At 48.7% G+C, this 16,902-nt stretch overlaps 2 protein-coding genes across 4 annotated transcripts; one reads left to right on the forward strand and one right to left on the reverse strand.

Annotated features, from left to right (window-relative positions):
- The first annotated feature begins 1,362 nt into the window (after positions 1-1,362).
- On the forward strand, positions 1,363-7,213 carry Rad23a (RAD23 nucleotide excision repair protein A). Of its 3 annotated transcripts, none has more exon segments than NM_001399101.1 (9): positions 1,363-1,521; positions 3,092-3,253; positions 3,394-3,575; positions 3,707-3,762; positions 3,894-4,021; positions 4,257-4,335; positions 4,427-4,560; positions 6,216-6,380; positions 6,460-7,213. In NM_001399101.1, coding segments are annotated over 9 exon segments (1,092 nt in total). In that variant the 5' UTR covers positions 1,363-1,449; the 3' UTR covers positions 6,574-7,213.
- On the reverse strand, positions 7,174-9,722 carry Gadd45gip1 (GADD45G interacting protein 1). The gene is given in 2 exon segments (NM_001100504.1): positions 7,174-8,034; positions 9,373-9,722. Coding segments are annotated over 2 exon segments (687 nt in total). The 3' UTR covers positions 7,174-7,697.
- Between the last annotated feature and the right edge of the window lie 7,180 nt (positions 9,723-16,902).

A 16,902-nucleotide genomic window follows, 5' to 3' on the forward strand; every position in this document is an offset into this window, starting at 1 on the left:
TTCTCTGGGAGGACGTACATCAGGGAGTCGAGTAACCCTTTTCAGGTGCTGGTGTTGGAGTTTGCTGAGTCCCACAGAATGACATGGGAATATTTATATGTATCCAATAGTATCAAACTAAATGGGAGAGTAGCCATCAGGTCTTGATCCTAAATTCTATAGACATGTAAATTTTGATTCTAGCACAGCCCTCAGTGACAGACTGACTAGAACGTAGTAACTGTTGAAGCAGTTTGAACCCAAATCGAAGACCTCTTTGGTTAAAAGTGGGATGGATCTCTTGGCCTGATTTCTAAGACTATGTAGGATAGCTTGAGCAAATTGAAACTTCACATTAATGAGGTGAATGTTGACAGGTCATTTTGTAGTCACAGGGACTAAGTTCAGAGATAGTGGCCCACGTTCCCAGGACGGGGTTCTGTGTGTGTAGTGCAGTAGAGACTTACCTAGCCTTACCTATTGTGCCCTGGGTTCCAGCCCCACCATAAGAAAAAACTGGATTCCCCACTCTAGGGTCTCATGGCTGCCATTTAGGATGGGCCTGTGTTCTTAAAAGGAAGTTGTGATCTAGCCCTTGCCAATTCTGAAGGAGTCAAGGCTCATGTGAGAGGAGGGAGGCAGCCTTGGGTAATTGCCTGATCAGTGGTGTGGATAAGAGCATTGAGGGCAAAACCAAGAGGATGGTGTTTGTCATGTTGTGTTTACTGTGCTCAGCATCACACCATCCCCTTAAAGCACCCTTTAGGGTGGTCTAAGTCCTCATGAAAAAAAACCCTTACCTCCCCCAAAAATGTAGGGACCTTAAGGGTAAGTAAACGAAATTTATGGAGGGAAAAATTACATTGTTTTAAAAGAACCTTGAAAATGTTTGGATGAACTGGTTGGTCATTGGAGGATTACAAAGACATGGGGGATTTATGAACTCGAAGTGTAAATTTATTCTAGAAATTAAGATGGTCCTTGAAAAATGGTGTCACATAATTGCTCTGTTATGTTTAAGATTGATGGTAACTTCACTTCTAGGCAGTTCCCTGCTGAATTCCTTTTAGTTTGGCCAGATCCGATTTGGGTCAACAGGCAGACTATATGAAAATAACTTAGGAGCAGAAATCTACAACGAAGTTTTTTAAAACTTAAATGGAAGTAGGCCTTAGAAACCATTTTGTGGCATGACATCACTGCCAGTATGCATGACGTCACCAAGAGGATGTGATGCTGGTCCCCACAGCAAAAGCTCACAAAGCTACGTTTGCGCATGTCTAATGTAAAGGTGTAGCCGCGCATGCTCTAGAGGTCGAGGAGGGTGTCACGGTCGCTGACGATCCGCGGGCGCAGCACACTTGCCCCGGAAGTGCTTGGCGCGCGGCGCGGCTGGGCGCTAAGATGGCGGCGGCGTGAGTTGCATGTTGTGCGAGGATCCCGGGGCTGCCGCATTGCTCCGGCCCCGCCATGGCCGTCACCATCACACTTAAAACGTTGCAGCAGCAGACCTTCAAGATCCGCATGGAACCTGATGAGACGGTGCGGGCGGGAGCGACCGGGTGCCGGGGTGGGTGGGGGCAGGGAGGCCGGGATCCAACGGGAGGGGCGGAGGGGACGGCGCGCCGCCGAGCCCTGCCCTCCCCCAGCAGCCCGACCTCCTCGGATCCCCCCGATCGGCCCTGCCCTGCCCCGGCGGCTCGGGCGCTGTTCCCGGGCCAGTTCCAGGGAGTTCCCAGGCCCGGCTCCGGTGTCAGCTGCGGGCTCCGCGTTCCCAGCCTGCAAGCTGCTCAGGTGGCACAGTTTGTCGTCAGTGCCCAAGAGGTGCCGACTACAGTGATGATGATGATAATAAATGGTCTTAATAGTTTTGGTGGTCCGTGTTTGTTGGCCGTTTATTCTTTACCAGTCTATGAGCATTTTTAGTGTCATCTTGCGGAATCTGCAAAACAGTGTTGTCGTTTGGGGACTTCTGACTTTCCCCTTTTGACAACCACGGAGTTAAGGAACTCTGCCATGGTCACAGCAAATAATGGCAGTGACAGGATTTTTCTGATTTTTCTTTTCTTTCTTTTTTTTTTTTTTTTTTTTTGCGTTTCACTTAGCAACAGCCTAGACGTGCTGTATGAACTTTTGTTTGGTTTTCCTTTTTGAGAGTGGGGTCTTGTTAATCCAGTGAACTTCTGGGCTCATGTCATCCTTCTTTCCTTAACCTCCAAGTAACTGATACTGCTGTCTTGGGCCAGCTTCCCTGAAACTTCTCAAAACAAAGGCCACTCAGTGAAGTCCAGGCACAGTAGTTATGACCGTAGTCGCCGAACAGGGAGATTACCTTGAGTTCTAGGCCAGCCTGGAGTGCAAAATAAAATCCTGTTCCAAACACGGAGGGAAGAAAGATGTCCTGAGTCAGTATAAAGAGGCTACTGTTTGAAGTCACTGAAGGTTGTGCCTTTTCATTTCCTTCTTACTCTGCCTTCCCAACCACAGGCCATCTGAAAGACAAGCTTGCTGTTCTCACATCAGGGTCTTCTCCATGAGAACAGTGACAGATTTCTGTTTTGTTCTTTTCCATAGACCTCTGTCTCTCTCTTTTTTTTTTTTTTTCTCTTTTTTTTTCAGAGCTGGGGGCCGAACCCAGGGCCTTGTGCTTGCTAGGCAAGCGCTCTACCACTGAGCTAAATCCCAACCCCTTATAGACCTCTGTAAAACAGCTTGGGGATGGAGCTCTTGCAAAGCACTTAGTCTATACAAGGCTCTAGGGGTCCATCCCAAACCACCACTACACCATTAGATACAGTGAACGGCTTCAGTGTCTGTCATGTCACTGCCGTCAGTTCCCTAGGTTAGCTAGAAATCTCATGATTGAGAGCAAAGCCTTTTCTCTGTAAACAAAAGGGAGGAAGGGAGTCTAAGGGTTTGTGATGGTCATTTTATTCTATTTGAAACAGGGTCTCACTCACTATATAGTCCTGGCTAGCCTGGAACTCTTCCAAGTATACAACTATGCCTGGACTTCACTGAGGGTATCTTCCAGTGTTAGTGCTACTTGTAAACACATACACCACATTATTAAAATTCTGTGTTTAATACCTATGTGTGCTCCTTACCCTAGGTGAAGGTGCTGAAGGAGAAGATAGAAGCTGAGAAGGGCAGAGATGCTTTCCCTGTGGCTGGACAGAAACTCATCTATGCTGGCAAGATCTTGAGTGACGACATTCCCATCAAGGAATACCATATAGATGAGAAGAACTTTGTGGTTGTCATGGTGACCAAGGTGGGGAAATTAGCTGGGATGCTGGCAAAGAGTTTATGCCTAGGAGAGATTAGGCGTAGGCAGGGTGGGGCCGTGATAGGGCAGGGTGTCGAGACTTGATAGGGATGCTGCTGCCTGATCCCTTTCTCTTGTTGTCACAGGCCAAGGCTGGTCAGGGTACCCCAGCACCCCCAGAGGCCTCACCCACTGCTGCCCCGGAGCCCTCCACACCTTTTCCTCCAGCCCCAGCATCCGGCATGTCTCATCCTCCACCTTCCAACAGAGAGGACAAGAGCTCATCAGAGGAGTCAGCCACCACAACGTCTCCAGAATCCATTTCTGGGTAAGGAAGGGGCTGTGGCTTGTACCCTGTCTTCCTGCACCTTCCAGTTCCCACCTGTGTGGTCCCAGGCACTTGCGGGGAGGGCAAGCCATCAGAAGCCAGGGTCCGATTTCTCTCTCTTGAATTTGCAGCTCTGTTCCCTCTTCAGGTAGCAGCGGGCGAGAGGAAGACGCAGCTTCCACATTAGGTGGGTGGGTGGTCCTCAGGGCAGAGGTGACTGGAAGCCCATCAGCCTTTGATAGCCTTGTGGGTCTGGGAGGGTCTGGGAGCTGCCCTTCTGTGCCTCTGGTGACCCCAGCCCTGCTGCTCCCTTCACAGTGACTGGCTCTGAGTATGAGACGATGCTGACTGAGATCATGTCCATGGGCTACGAGCGGGAGCGGGTTGTGGCCGCATTGAGGGCCAGCTACAACAACCCCCACCGAGCCGTGGAGTACTTGCTCACGGTGAGGCCGCCACTGCCTCTGGGAGTCTCCAGGTCTCCCCGCTTCAACAGGCAGTGGAGGTGGAGCCTACCCCATAGGCTTTTGTGTGTTGAGTGTTGCCATTGAAGTCTTTCCAAAGAGGCTGGACAGAGAATGTGGAAGGCAGGGATGAGACCTTCCCGTCCTGTCAGGCTGCTCACTTGGGAGAGGGGAAGTGGGTCTGTTTGAAAGAACTAAAAAGCAGGATCCCTGACAGGGAATTCCAGGAAGCCCTGAGCCTGAACATGGTTCTGTCCAGGAAAGCCAGGCGCCCGAACAACCGGCCACAGAAGCAGGTGAGCTGGTTGGATGGTGTACTCGTGGGCATCTCCAGTCTGGATTCAGGAGCCCCCGCAGGGGTCTGACCACACTTCTTCCTGCCACTAGCAGGGGAGAACCCCCTAGAGTTCCTGCGGGACCAGCCTCAGTTCCAGAACATGCGGCAAGTGATTCAGCAGAACCCGGCGCTGCTGCCTGCTCTGCTCCAGCAGCTGGGCCAGGAGAACCCTCAGCTCTTGCAGGTGCGGCCCAGGGTGAGGGAACTGAGACAGATGCCTTTCCAGTTCCTCAGGGGAGCGAGTGCCCAGGGACATAGCTTTGCTCTGAGAAAGCAGAACTAGCATAGGCTTTGCTCCTTTTGCTCCCTGATGCCTTCTAAGGTTACGTGTAACTCCCCATGAGGTGTGGATGCTGTAGGCACCCACCTACTGAAGACATCGGAGGCTCAGAGCAGGCTGCCATGTCTGGGCCCTGGACTCTGGCCACAGCATTTTTCTGAGTTCCTGGTCAACCTGAAGCTCTTCTTCTGTTCTCCAGTCCTGGCCTTCTTCCTGATATGACCTTCACCTTGACCCTCTGTGGTGACCTAAACCTGTATATCACACCAGATCCCTTGGGACCCTGGACCTCTTGAGTTTTCAGGCCATTCTGCTCTGATTGCTCGAGCCTCTCACAGCCTCCTGAGGACTATCTCTGCTTCTATCCCAGTGTCAGCCATTTCTCCCACCTGGTGTCCCAGCGTCCTCTTCTCAGGCCTCTTAAGTCTACACAGTGCCTCAATGAACTGTCCACCTAGAGGCTAGATTGCTGAAAAGGCCCTTTTTAATGTGAAAATTGTCAGATGTTTGAAGAAGCAAAGGGCTACATCAGAACCTCCTGATTTCCAAGTAGAGTGTATTTAACCAGAGTGGCTGGTTGTAGTAGTGTACACCATTAGGCCTGCACTTAGGAAGCTGAGGCAGGAGGATCATTGAACTTGAAGCCAGCTCCTTCTAGTAATGAGATCATCTCAAAAAAGAGAAAATAGAATAGGTTGTGTAAATTGAGTGCCTCACTAGCTGACTGCTGCTTTTAGCAGCTAAGGCCAGGTTTCCTTGCAACATGGCAAAACAAAGTGGTCAAGTAACTCCGCTGTTGGCCGCTGTGGCTTCCCACTGCTAGGGGAGAAAGTTCAGCTTTTCTGTGCTGTCTTGCCACAGAGTTCCTCTGAGACTTGCCCAGTAGATCCACCCCAGGGCATTTTATGGGTTGTTCTACCACGGACAGTAGGCCCCTCTTACAAGGCCACAGGGACATAGCTAGCACATTTGCAGTCACTTGGTTTGAACTTTTTTTTTTTTTTGGTTCTTTCTTTCGGAGCTGGGGACCGAACCCAGGGCCTTGCGCTTCTTAGGCAAGCGCTCTACCACTGAGCTAAATCCCCAACCCCTTGGTTTGAACTTTTTGTTTTGTTATTTTTTTCCCTTTAGTCTTACTGTGTAGGTTAGGCTGGCTTAAAGCTCATGTTGATTCTCCTGCTTCAGCCTCCCAAGTGCTGGGATTATAGTTAGGAACCCCCATGCCTAGTTCTGGCACATTGGTTTTGTTTGTTGAGATGTTGTCTCACTATGTAGCCCTGACTGCCTTGAACTCTTCTGTAGATCAAGCTGGCCTTAAACTCAGATCCACCTGCCTCTGCCTCCCCAATGCCGGTATTAAAGACACTGCCACTGTGTGTCTCCCCACCTTGCCACCTCAGCCCTACCTGAACAGCTTATTCCCATGGCTGCATGGCTATTCAGCCAGAGCATGCAGCGTCAGAGTACCTGACACTTTGGTATAATAAGCAAGGGGTGTAAAATGGAACCTGGGCGTAGGTGACAAGGACTGTGAATTGTCACCCTTCTTCTTCTCACAGCAAATTAGCCGTCACCAGGAGCAGTTCATCCAGATGTTGAATGAGCCCCCCGGGGAGCTGGCGGACATCTCTGATGTAGAGGGGGAGGTTGGTGCCCTAGGTGAGGAGGCCCCACAGATGAACTATATCCAGGTGACACCGCAGGAGAAGGAAGCTATAGAAAGGGTAAGAGGCCTGGCTAACGAGCCACTCATGGTGGGCAGCCCAGTACCTCCCCCTTCTTACCCTTGCCATCTCCCCACAGCTGAAGGCACTGGGCTTCCCGGAGAGCCTGGTGATCCAGGCCTACTTCGCGTGTGAGAAAAATGAGAACTTGGCTGCCAACTTCCTCCTGAGTCAGAACTTTGATGATGAGTGATGCTGGGAGGCTAGAAGGCCCCCACCCCACTCCACAAAAGTTTATAAGAGAAAAGTATATATATATATATATATATATATATATATCTCACATATATATATATTCATGTTTATTTAAGAGGAAGAAAAATCAAAAACCATTAAAAAAAAACAAAAAAAACAACCCACCCAGCCCAGCTTCCTACCCTCCTGAAGTGGCCCCTATTCCCATCTGTCTGAGAAGACCTGGGCCACACAGCTGTCCCTATCCTCTCAACAGAGCCCAGCCTGCCCAAAGTTGTTGGCAAGACCAGGAAGCGACAGATGGGCCCCTCTTGGCCTCTGTCCCAGCTCCCTGTAGCCAGATGGAGAGGCGCCTGCCTGTTTCCCCAGCCCCTGAAGCATCCCCAAGGACAACCCTCCTTCCTCTACCATGAGGGGAAGCTGGAGCCCTAAACCTTTATCTCCATTGGAGTGGCCCCGATCTTCCCATCTGGAGTAAGGCTGTTAGAAGCCCAAGGCCTTCTCCCCAGTCTCGCCTTGGCCTCCAGCCTGGAAAAGGGGTAACATCAGTTCTGAAGGCCAAGGCCACCCCTTCCCCAGGACAGAAACACCTCTGATAAAGGTTTTGAAGTGAATAAAGTTTTAAAAATGAGCCCTAATAATGGTTCATGCCTACTGGAGCTTCTCACACCTGTTTGTGAGTCTGAGCTGGCCGGGGCACAGGTGAAGTGGGCATTCGGAGAAGTGGGGAAGGAGCCTATGAGGGGGGTCTCAGAATCTCTGCCCTCTGGAAAGTTGGGCCCCTGCCCCAGCTCAGCCCTAGAATGGCTGCTGCTCCTTCTATCTGTAGTCTGTTTGGCTGTACTCCCCCTGGTAATTGGCTAATTACTGGAGATTAATGTTGGTAAACAGAAGCCTCCTCTACTGCCATCTGCTCCGTCATTATTTGCCCATCCAGTCTCCTCTCTCCCCAAGCCTCAGTGCATGACATGGCCTAGTGTCCAGGTGTGAACACAGCCTAGCAGAGGGATTCTCCTACTCCAGGTGTTGGGGAATGAGCCAGGGGACCCAGGAAGTCACAACCTGTGGGAGAATGTGTAGAATGTGGGCTGTCAGCAGCTGGCTTTATTGGAAAAGGAGCTCTCAGGAGCTGGGTTTACCAGACGCTGCTGAGTCCTGGGCTTCAGCAGAATCCTGGCCTTCAGCAGAGGCCATGGCAGCAATTCGAGCCTCCTTCTTCTGTCGCTGCCTTTCTTCCTTTAGGCGCTTGCGCTGCTGCTTGTCTAGGTCCTGTAATAGTTCCTGGAATCGGGCACTCCTTGGGTCCACATGATAGCCCAGTTGTTCCTGGGCCTCAGCCTGTAACCGGGCCCTCCGCTCCTTGTCAGCCTGAATTTTCTCCCAGCGTTCTCGCTTCTGCTTTCTCCAGTTCTCAATCATTTGTGGCATCTTGGCCATGCACTCTGCAATATGCTGCTCTCTGTGGAGGAAGCAGGCAGTGAGGGGCAGACCAGAGCAAACCCAAGTTTCACCCGCTCGCTGTCTACTGAACCACTCTCATGCCCTTGTCATGTATGCCCTCTGTGGTTTCACATGCCATGTACGCCAAGTCCAAATTCAGGCACAGGAACAACATTTTTCTAGCCCTGTGAATTTGTAGGTATCCCATAGCAAAACTGAAAGGACAAGTTTTATCACCTAGGATGGGGCAGGAAGGGAAACTAGCTCAATCCTTCCCTGCCAGCCTGGCTCTGAGTATCCGGCCTGACTTCTCAGGCCTCATTTCATCTGTAAAAAGGGTCATCTTTCCTTGCAGATTCCAACAACACATTTCACTGGCCCTGAACCATGCACCAGAAGTGACATCATCCAAATGTCTGTCTGGTTTGCCTCCACCAAATCTGATCACGTGTGCCTCCTTTTCTGACTTCTGCCCCAGCCTTCAGAGTCATCTACTACTCTGGGTTCCCATTCCCTAGGCACAGTGGCCTAGTTCCTTAGGACATACTTGTAGGCTTTTTCTTTTAAAGACGGGCTCTCACTACATAGACTAGGCTAGCTGGCCTCAAAACTCAGTGATCTGTCCTGCCTGTAACCAGAAGGCTAGGATTAAAGGTGTGATCCATCAAGACCAGCTTACTTGTGATAAAAGGTTTCACCCAGTAGGCTGGGCTGTCCTCTAACTCAGAATCGTCATTCCCACTTCTGAACCACCATTGGCTCAACCTCGGGCCTTTGCAACACTTGCTTCCTCTACTGGGAACTCATGCTTTGAGATTTTTCCAGTAAAAATATCTGGTTGTATAGGGATTTGCTTATATGTCACAAGGGCTAGCAAACTGATGTGTCCTCCAGTATGCACTTTTAGTGGTGGTTTGTCTTCCTGAGGATTCCTGGTCATCATCTAAATCTTTTGTCTGTTTTGTTCCCTGTTGTATGGATCCTTAGGTCCTTGCACAGAGTAACTCAGTAAAGATACATAGTTGAGGCTGGGACTGGTACAGGCCTGCAATATCAGATATTTGGAAGGTAAGACAGATGAATTCTAGATTCGAGGCCAGAATTCTGGGTTCTAGCTAATTGAGCCCTTGTTAAGAAGAATAAAAGGAGGCAGGCTACTGATCGATCCAGCAGTGGTTAAGGAAGAGGAAAAGGAAAAACATTAAAACTGCAGTTGAGTGACTACAAGAATTTACCTAGTAGTCTGTTTTGCAGCAAAGTTAACATGTATGTTTAACCCCGCCATAAGGGCTCCGCATGCCTCCAATGGAGGATTCATGGTTTCCGGGCCCTGGGGTACCTGCCTCAGCACACCCACCTGGCTTGACGCCTTGCCTCCGCGGCCTGCTGCTGCACGCGCAGCGACTCTTGCATGGTCGCTAAGCTTGGGTACCATTCTCGCTCCTCGGCCTCCAACTCGCACAGCTGCTCTGAGGAAGGCCACAGGGAGGCGGGGGGCACCCCGGAGATGGCGCCGTGCCGCCCGAACTGCTTGGCCGCATAACGCGGCGTTAGCTGCCATCGCGGGGTCATCAGGTTCTCCCGATCTGGCCAGTGGGGCGCGGGGCGGCGGCGCGGGGGCGGAGGCGCATGGTAGCTGCGGGACCTGGGACCCAGAGTCACAGTGAGCCTCAGGAGGTAGCGGCTCCGCGTCGCGGGTGCCGCCATCTTGGCTGTGGGTCCTCGCGGCAGCGGGGCTGGCTACGGCGCTGCCTGCGTGGCGGAAACCCCGGGGCCCTCAGGCCGGGGAACCAAGGAACTCCACAGCGGTGCATACAGAGTAGGTGGACAGTCATTGCAGGAGGTAGTTGTTAAGATAATACTTGTAAGGCTGGTGGCTCATCTCTTTAATCCTAGCACTCAGGAGGCCGAGGCAGGAGGATCTCTATGAGTTCCAGGACTACATGTATCAAAAAAAAAAAAAAAAAAAGGAAAGGAGAGAGAAAGAAAAACGGATTTCTACAATTTACTTATTAGGGTAGGGGAGTGTTGAGCTGTTGGTGATCAAGTGGAGGTCAGAAGACAACTTGGGAAAGTCGGTTCTCTTCTTCCACCAAGCGGGTTATGGGAATGGAATTGCAATCATCTTGCCTGGTGGCAAATGCCTTTACCCTGAGTCTTCTTTCCGGCCATCATTTGGGATTTGGAGACAGGATATCATCCTGTAGCCAGGTCAGCCTGGAACTTCTTGGCATAGCTCAGGATGGCATCGATTTCTAAGTCAGTTTTGCCTGTGCTAGGTTGACCGGTTTAAAATGAGCCTGTTTAAAATAAGACTTAAAATCGGCCTGCTTTGGCTGGGCGGTGGTGGTGCATGCCTTTGATATCATCGCTTGGAGGTAGAAACAGGCAGATCTTTGTGAGTTCAAGGCCAGCCTGGTCTACAGAGTGAATTCCAGAACAGCCAGGGTTGTTAAACAGAGAAAAAACAACCACCATGAAAAAAAGAAAAGAAAAAACTGGTATTATTTAAATAACTATTTAACATTTTGATTTTTAATTTTGAAATATTAATCCTTTAAATATATCTGTTTAACTTTATATTTTATTTCCCTTCACATTTGTGCTTTTAAATTTCTCTAATAAAATATTTCTACTTTAATATTTAGGCTTCTGTTGCCGTGTGTGTGTGTGTGTGTGTGTGTGTGTGTGTGCACGCGCGCACACCACACATGTCTGAGTGCCATTGGAGTCCAAAGGAGTCCTCTCAAACTAGCGTTATAAGGAATTGTTGAGGGACTTGAATACAAGAAACCAAATTCAAGTCTTCTGGAAGACAGAAAGTATTTTAAACTTTTGAGCCATTTCTCCAGCTCCATGGATTCTAACTTTTTTTGTATCTTTTGAGTCTTGCTATGTAGTGCTGACTGGCCTGGAACTCACTGTGGACTAGGCTGGCCTCCAACTCACAGAGTGCTGCCTGCCTCTGCCTGCCTCCACCTCCCCAGCGCTGAAATTAAAGATCCGAGACCACCATGTCCAGTTTGCCTTATATCTTATAACATTTACGATCCACTTTATGGATTTGATTATGTGACTCAGTTGACAGTCTGCTTGCCTGGTAAGCCCAGAGTCCTGGGTTTTATCCCCCGCACTGCACGAGCTAAACAGAGTAGTGCATACCTATAATCCTGACACTGGAGAGGCGGAGGCAGGGGGACCAGAGACGCATGGGGGCACCTTCAATCCCAGCCATCAGGAGGAAGAGGTAGAGGATCTCTATGAGGTGGAAGCTAACCTGCTCTACACAGCTAGGACAGCCGGTGTGCTACAAGGGAACCCTGTCTCAACCAAAACTAGGTGGGTGGGTGGGTGGGTGGATAGATATCAAGGGAACGTGGATCCCCTGGGCTGCATAGCTCTGTATTTTCCACTTTTCCCTTCCATTTTGCTAAGACAGTCTCTTACGTACTCAGAGCCTAGCATGAGCTCCCCTTCCTGCCTCTGTCTCTCAGTTGCTACTGTTACAGACAGGCTTCACTGCAGTCAGCAAGACCTTCCTGAGGACCCAGGTTCTTTGTTGTGTTGCTTTTTGGATTTTGAGGTAGCCTCATACATCTCAGATTGGTTTCATGTTTGCTCTGTATCCAGGCTGGCCATCCCGCCTTTACCTTACAAGTCTTGGAATAGAACCATGAATACCATGCACGTTTTAGATTTTATTTTTTTACATTTTTAAAAATATTTATTCATTTATTATATATAAGTACACTGTAGATGATTTCAGACACACCAGAAGAAGGCATCAGATCCCATTACAGATGGTTGTGAGCCACCATGTGGTTGCTGGGATTTGAACTCAGGACCTCTGGAAGAGCAATCAGTGCTCTTAACCACTGAGCCATCTCTCCAGCCCTAGATTCTATTTTAAACACTTTGCATGATTTCACTCTTTTAAATTTGGGTCTAGAAATACTTAAGACAATCTGTGTGTTTGTGTGACTGTGTACCGCGTGTTCAGGTATCATCTGAGCCCAAGAAGAGAGTGCCCAGTCTCTCTGGAACTGGAGTCATAGGTGGCTGTGGTCTGCTTGATGGTGCTGGGAGCTGAACTCAGATCTTCTGGAAAAGCCAGGGCACTCTTAACTACTTCTTAAGCTTTGTTGTACGCGTGGGATTGAGTCAGTTGTCACCAGGAAACCTTTTCCAAGTTGTGCTGTCCTTAAATATGCCTGAAATAAACTGTCCAGTGTCAGCCTCTTGAAATTTGAGCCAACATTGGCTGGCGAGTCCTGTTGAACCAAACTTTGTTTTTGCCTCGCCCTGGTGTTTACAGGGATCCTCACATGTATGTGTGAGCCTGTGTGGGTTTGGATGTGTATGAGTGCCCTTAGAGGATAAAAGAGAGCATTGAGTTCCTGAAGCTGGAGTTTCAGGATCACTAGCACCACAGAAACTGAGCATGGTGGCTTGGACCTGGAATCCAAGCAGTCAGGAGGTAGACAGGAAGATAAGTCCAAGTTACGAAGATGGTGGTGATGGTGATGGATGCAGGCTTCTAATCCCAGTCCTCCGGAGGCAGAGGCAGGTGGAGCTCTGTGAGTTTGAGGCCAGCCTGCTCTACAGAGCTAGTTCCCGGATAGCCAAGGCTACCCAAACCCTCTCTCAAGACAGAGGAGAGAGGGGGGAAGGGGAGGGTTGGGGAGGGAGGGAGGGAGGGAAGGAGGGAGGGAGAGAAGGGTGGGAGGGAGGGAGGGAGAGGATCTGTATATGTGGACACTAGTGACACCAGTGTTATCTGTCATTGCCTAGTGCAGCCCCTAATAATGCATCCTAGACAGTAGCTAGAACCAGTCTAACGTACATTGATGGGTCGTTGGCAGACGCAGCAGCATCCAGAGTATTAACAGTAGGGCTTACTTGTGTCAGAGTTTTGATTTCTTGATTTGGGGAGTGGGCTTGTGTGCACAGGGTCAGAAGAGGGTGTCAGATTCCCTGGGACTGCTGTGAGCCATCGTGTGGGTGCTGGGAAGAGAACTCCATTCCTCTGGAAGAGCAGCCAGTGCTCCTAACCGTCTATACGTCTATACGGCCCCAATCCGTTAGTGCTACATTTAAAAAGAAGCTTATTGGTGCACACCTTTAATCCCAGCACTAGGGAGGCAGAGGCAAGCAGATCTATTTTTAAGTTTGAAGCCAGCCAAAGCTATGTAGTGAAAGCCTGTGTCATCAAAACAACAACAAAAATAGGGTTTCATGTAGCCCATGCTGACCAAGAAAGCCAAAATTGACCTTGAATGTCTGGTCCTTCTGCCTCCAACTCCCAAATGCTCTGATTTTTTTTTTTTTTTGGTTCTTTTTTTTTTCGGAGCTGGGGACCGAACCCAGGGCCTTGCACTTCCTAGGCAAGCACTCTACCACTGAGCTAAATCCCCAACCCCTGATTTTTGCCCCCAAACTCAGTTCTCCTGTTTTCTTTATTTCTGGGTCAGGATGGAAGGCAGGGCCTTAAACATGCTAGGTACATATTCTACCACTGGGGGGCTGGAGAGATGGCTCAGTGGTTAAGAGCACTGTCTGCTCTTCCAGAGGTCCTGAGTTCAAATCCCAGCAACCATATGGTGGTTCACAACCATCTATAATGAGATCCGATGCCCTATTCTGGTGTGTCTGAAGACAGCTACAGTGTACTTATATATAATAAATAAATAAATAAATTAAAAAAATTCTACCACTGATCTAGACTGTCAAACCTTCTCTCTCTCTCTCTCTCTCTCTCTCTCTCTCTCTCTCTCTCTCTCTCTCTCTCTCTCTCTCTGTATTGATTGGATTTGTCTGTATGCATATATGTTCATACCTGAGCATAAGGAGCTCAGAGGTCAACTTTGGGTGTCATTCCTCAGGCACCATCCACATCATTTTTTGGAGATGGGGGTCTTTAATTGACCTGGAGCTCATTAAGTCAGCTCGGCTGGCAGGTGAGCCCCAGGAGCCTTCTGTCTCAGCCTCCCCAGTTTTAGGGTTACAAGCATGAACTCTGTAATAGAAGCCAAGTGCCCTTAACCTCTAAGTCAGCTCTCCAGTCTTTTGTTTATGTATGTGCAGTTGTTTGTGGGGTTATATGTGTTCATGTATGTGGAGACCATGCATCAGTCTTTTTGTGTAAGTGTCCCTATGGGCCAGATCTTTTAAAATAACAACAACAATAATAAGTATAATAATAATAATGACATTAGTATTATTAGTATTATTTTATTATTTCAGGGTGTTTTGAGACAGGTTTCTCTGTGTAGCCCTAGCTGTCCTAGAACTCATTATGTAGACAAAGCTGGCCTTGAACTTTGAGATCTACCTGTGTTTCCAGAGGCTTGGGACTAAAGGCATTCACTACTACTGCCTGGCTTAGATTATTTTTTTAGACTTACTTTATATGTACAAGTGCTTTGCCTGTATGTGTGTATATATGGTATATATGTGGCCCATGTTTGTGCCTGAGAAGGCTGTGGGACACCTTGGGTGGAGCTAGGGATGGTTCAGAGCCACCATGTGGGTGCTGGAGACTGAACCCTGGTTCTCTGCAAGACCAGCCAGTGCTCTTCTGTGTCATAGCTCTAGCTCCCTTCGTCTTATTTTGTTTGTGTTTTGGGGGTAGGGGTGTCTCTCTGTAGTTTGGGTGTCCTGGAACTGGATATGTAGCCCAGGCTGCCTGCCTCTGTCCCGAGCACTGGAATTTAAGGCACGCACTACTACACTGTCTTCCCCCATCTTAGCTCTGAGTGGGTGTCTCGCCAAACCCAGAGCTCCCAGATTTGTCTACACTGGCGGGCAGGAACTCCAGACTCATAACACAAGTGCTTTACTGACTGAGTTACCTCCTCAGCCTTCGTTCGTGTGTGTGTGTGTGTGTGTGTGTGTGTGTGTGTCTGTGTCTGTGTCTGTGTGTCTGTGCCTGTATGTGTGTGTGTCTGTGTGTGTGTGCCTGTGTGTGTCTGTGCCTGTATGTGTGTGTGTCTGTGTGTGTGTGTGTCTGTGTGTGTGTCTGTGTGTGTCTCTGCCTGTGTGTGCCTGTGTGCGTGTGCCTGTGTGTGTGTGTCTGTGTGTGTGTGTGTGTCTGTGTGTGTGTCTGTGTGTCTGTGCCTGTATGTGTGTGTGTGTCTGTGTGTGTGCCTGTGTGTGTGTCTGTGCCTGTATGTGTGTGTTTGTGTCTGTGTGTGTCTCTGCCTGTGTGTATGTGTCTGTGTGTGTGTCAGTGCCTGTATATGTGTGTGTGCCTGTGTGTGTGTCTGTGCCTGTATGTGTGTGTGTGTATGTGTGTCTGTGTCTGTATGTGTGTGTGCCTGTGTGTGTGTCTGTGTCTGTATGTGTGTCTGTGTGTCTGTGTGTGTGTGTGCCTGTGTGTGTGTCTGTATGTGTGTGTGTCTGTGTGTGTGTCTGTGTGTGTGTGTCTGTGCCTGTATGTGTGTGTGTGTCTGTGCCTGTATGTGTGTGTGTGTCTGTGCCTGTGTGTGTGTGTCTGTGTGTGTGTCTGTGCCTGTGTGTGTGTCTGTGTGTGTGTGTGTGTGTGTCTGTGTGTGGGTAGACACAATCTTGAGAATTGTAGCACATGCTAACTTGTAGTCTTCCTGCCTCAACTGCTAGAATGTTTCAATTACAGTCCTGCACCACAGTATCTAGTAAAAAAAATCTTTTTTCCTTCCTTCCTTTCTCTCTCTCTCTCTCTCTCTCTCTCTCTCTCTCTCTCTCTCTCTTTCTTTCTTTCTTTCTTTCTTTCTTTTTTTATTTCTTTCTATCTTTTTGGGGACCAGGAGCAGAATCTTACTATGTAGCTCTGGCTGCCATAGAACTGGATATATAGACCAGGTTTGCCTCAAACCCACAGAGATCCATCAGCCGGTGCCTCTGAGCGCTGGGATTAAAGGTGTCTGCAGCCATGCTCAGCAAATACATGATTTTTAAATGGAAAAGAAAAAGTTTCCTTTGAATTCTTTCTGCAGTCATATGCCAGGAAATAAACTAATAGTAATTCTGCCAGGGTGACACAGGACAAAAATAAAGATGGGCTGCAGACATAGCTCACTGGTTAAGAATATGTGGTGTTCTTCCGAGTTCAGTCCCCAGCACCCATGCAGAAAGTCTTATTACCACATGTAACTTCAGCTCTGGGGGCACAATGACCTTTTCTGACCTTCTGAGGGTACCTGCATACATGTGGTGGAAACATGCAAATTAATAAAATAAATCCTTAAGGATTGTTTTACAACTTGAATCTCAGGCTTTCATTGTTGTCGGAGGCCTGTACCTGAGCAGTACCTGGGCATATTCAGGGATGTTTATGTTAAATGTCAGCTGTATACCACAGAACCCTGAGAACTTCAAATGCATGTCTATAAACCTGCTCTTCTATAAGATTCAAATATTTTTTATTTTATTCTTTTTTTTTTTGTTTTGTTTTTGAGACAAGGAAGCCCTGGCTTCCCTGGAACCAGACTGGCCTCGAACTCAAGAGATCTGCCTGCCTCTGCCTCTCAATTACTGCTCAGCTTGTAAAAGTCAAATATAAGAGCTATGCCTATGAATGTAGGTTGATTATCGCATTTTTGTCTTAACATCCTGTAAAATGTGAGTGTACACTTTTTAAAAAGAGCTGTGGCCATTTTGAAATAGCTTGACCTTTGACACCAGCAATGGGGAAACGATGAAGTCACCACCTGAGCCAGAATAAAACTGAGTGTACGGGGTTGGGGATTTAGCTCAGTGGTAGAGCACTTGCCTAGCAAGCACAAGGCCCTGGGTTCGGTCCCCAGCTCCGAAAAATAGAAAAAAAAATAACTGAATGTACTTCATGTCTCTGTGTGTTTGCTCTTCTGGTGCATCGTCCTGATCAGGAGTAAATTTTCTTTTGTCCAGA

Source organism: Rattus norvegicus, chromosome 19 (assembly GCF_021556685.1).
Source record: "Rattus norvegicus strain SHRSP/BbbUtx chromosome 19, alternate assembly SHRSP_T2T, whole genome shotgun sequence".
NCBI lineage: Eukaryota > Metazoa > Chordata > Mammalia > Rodentia > Muridae > Rattus > Rattus norvegicus.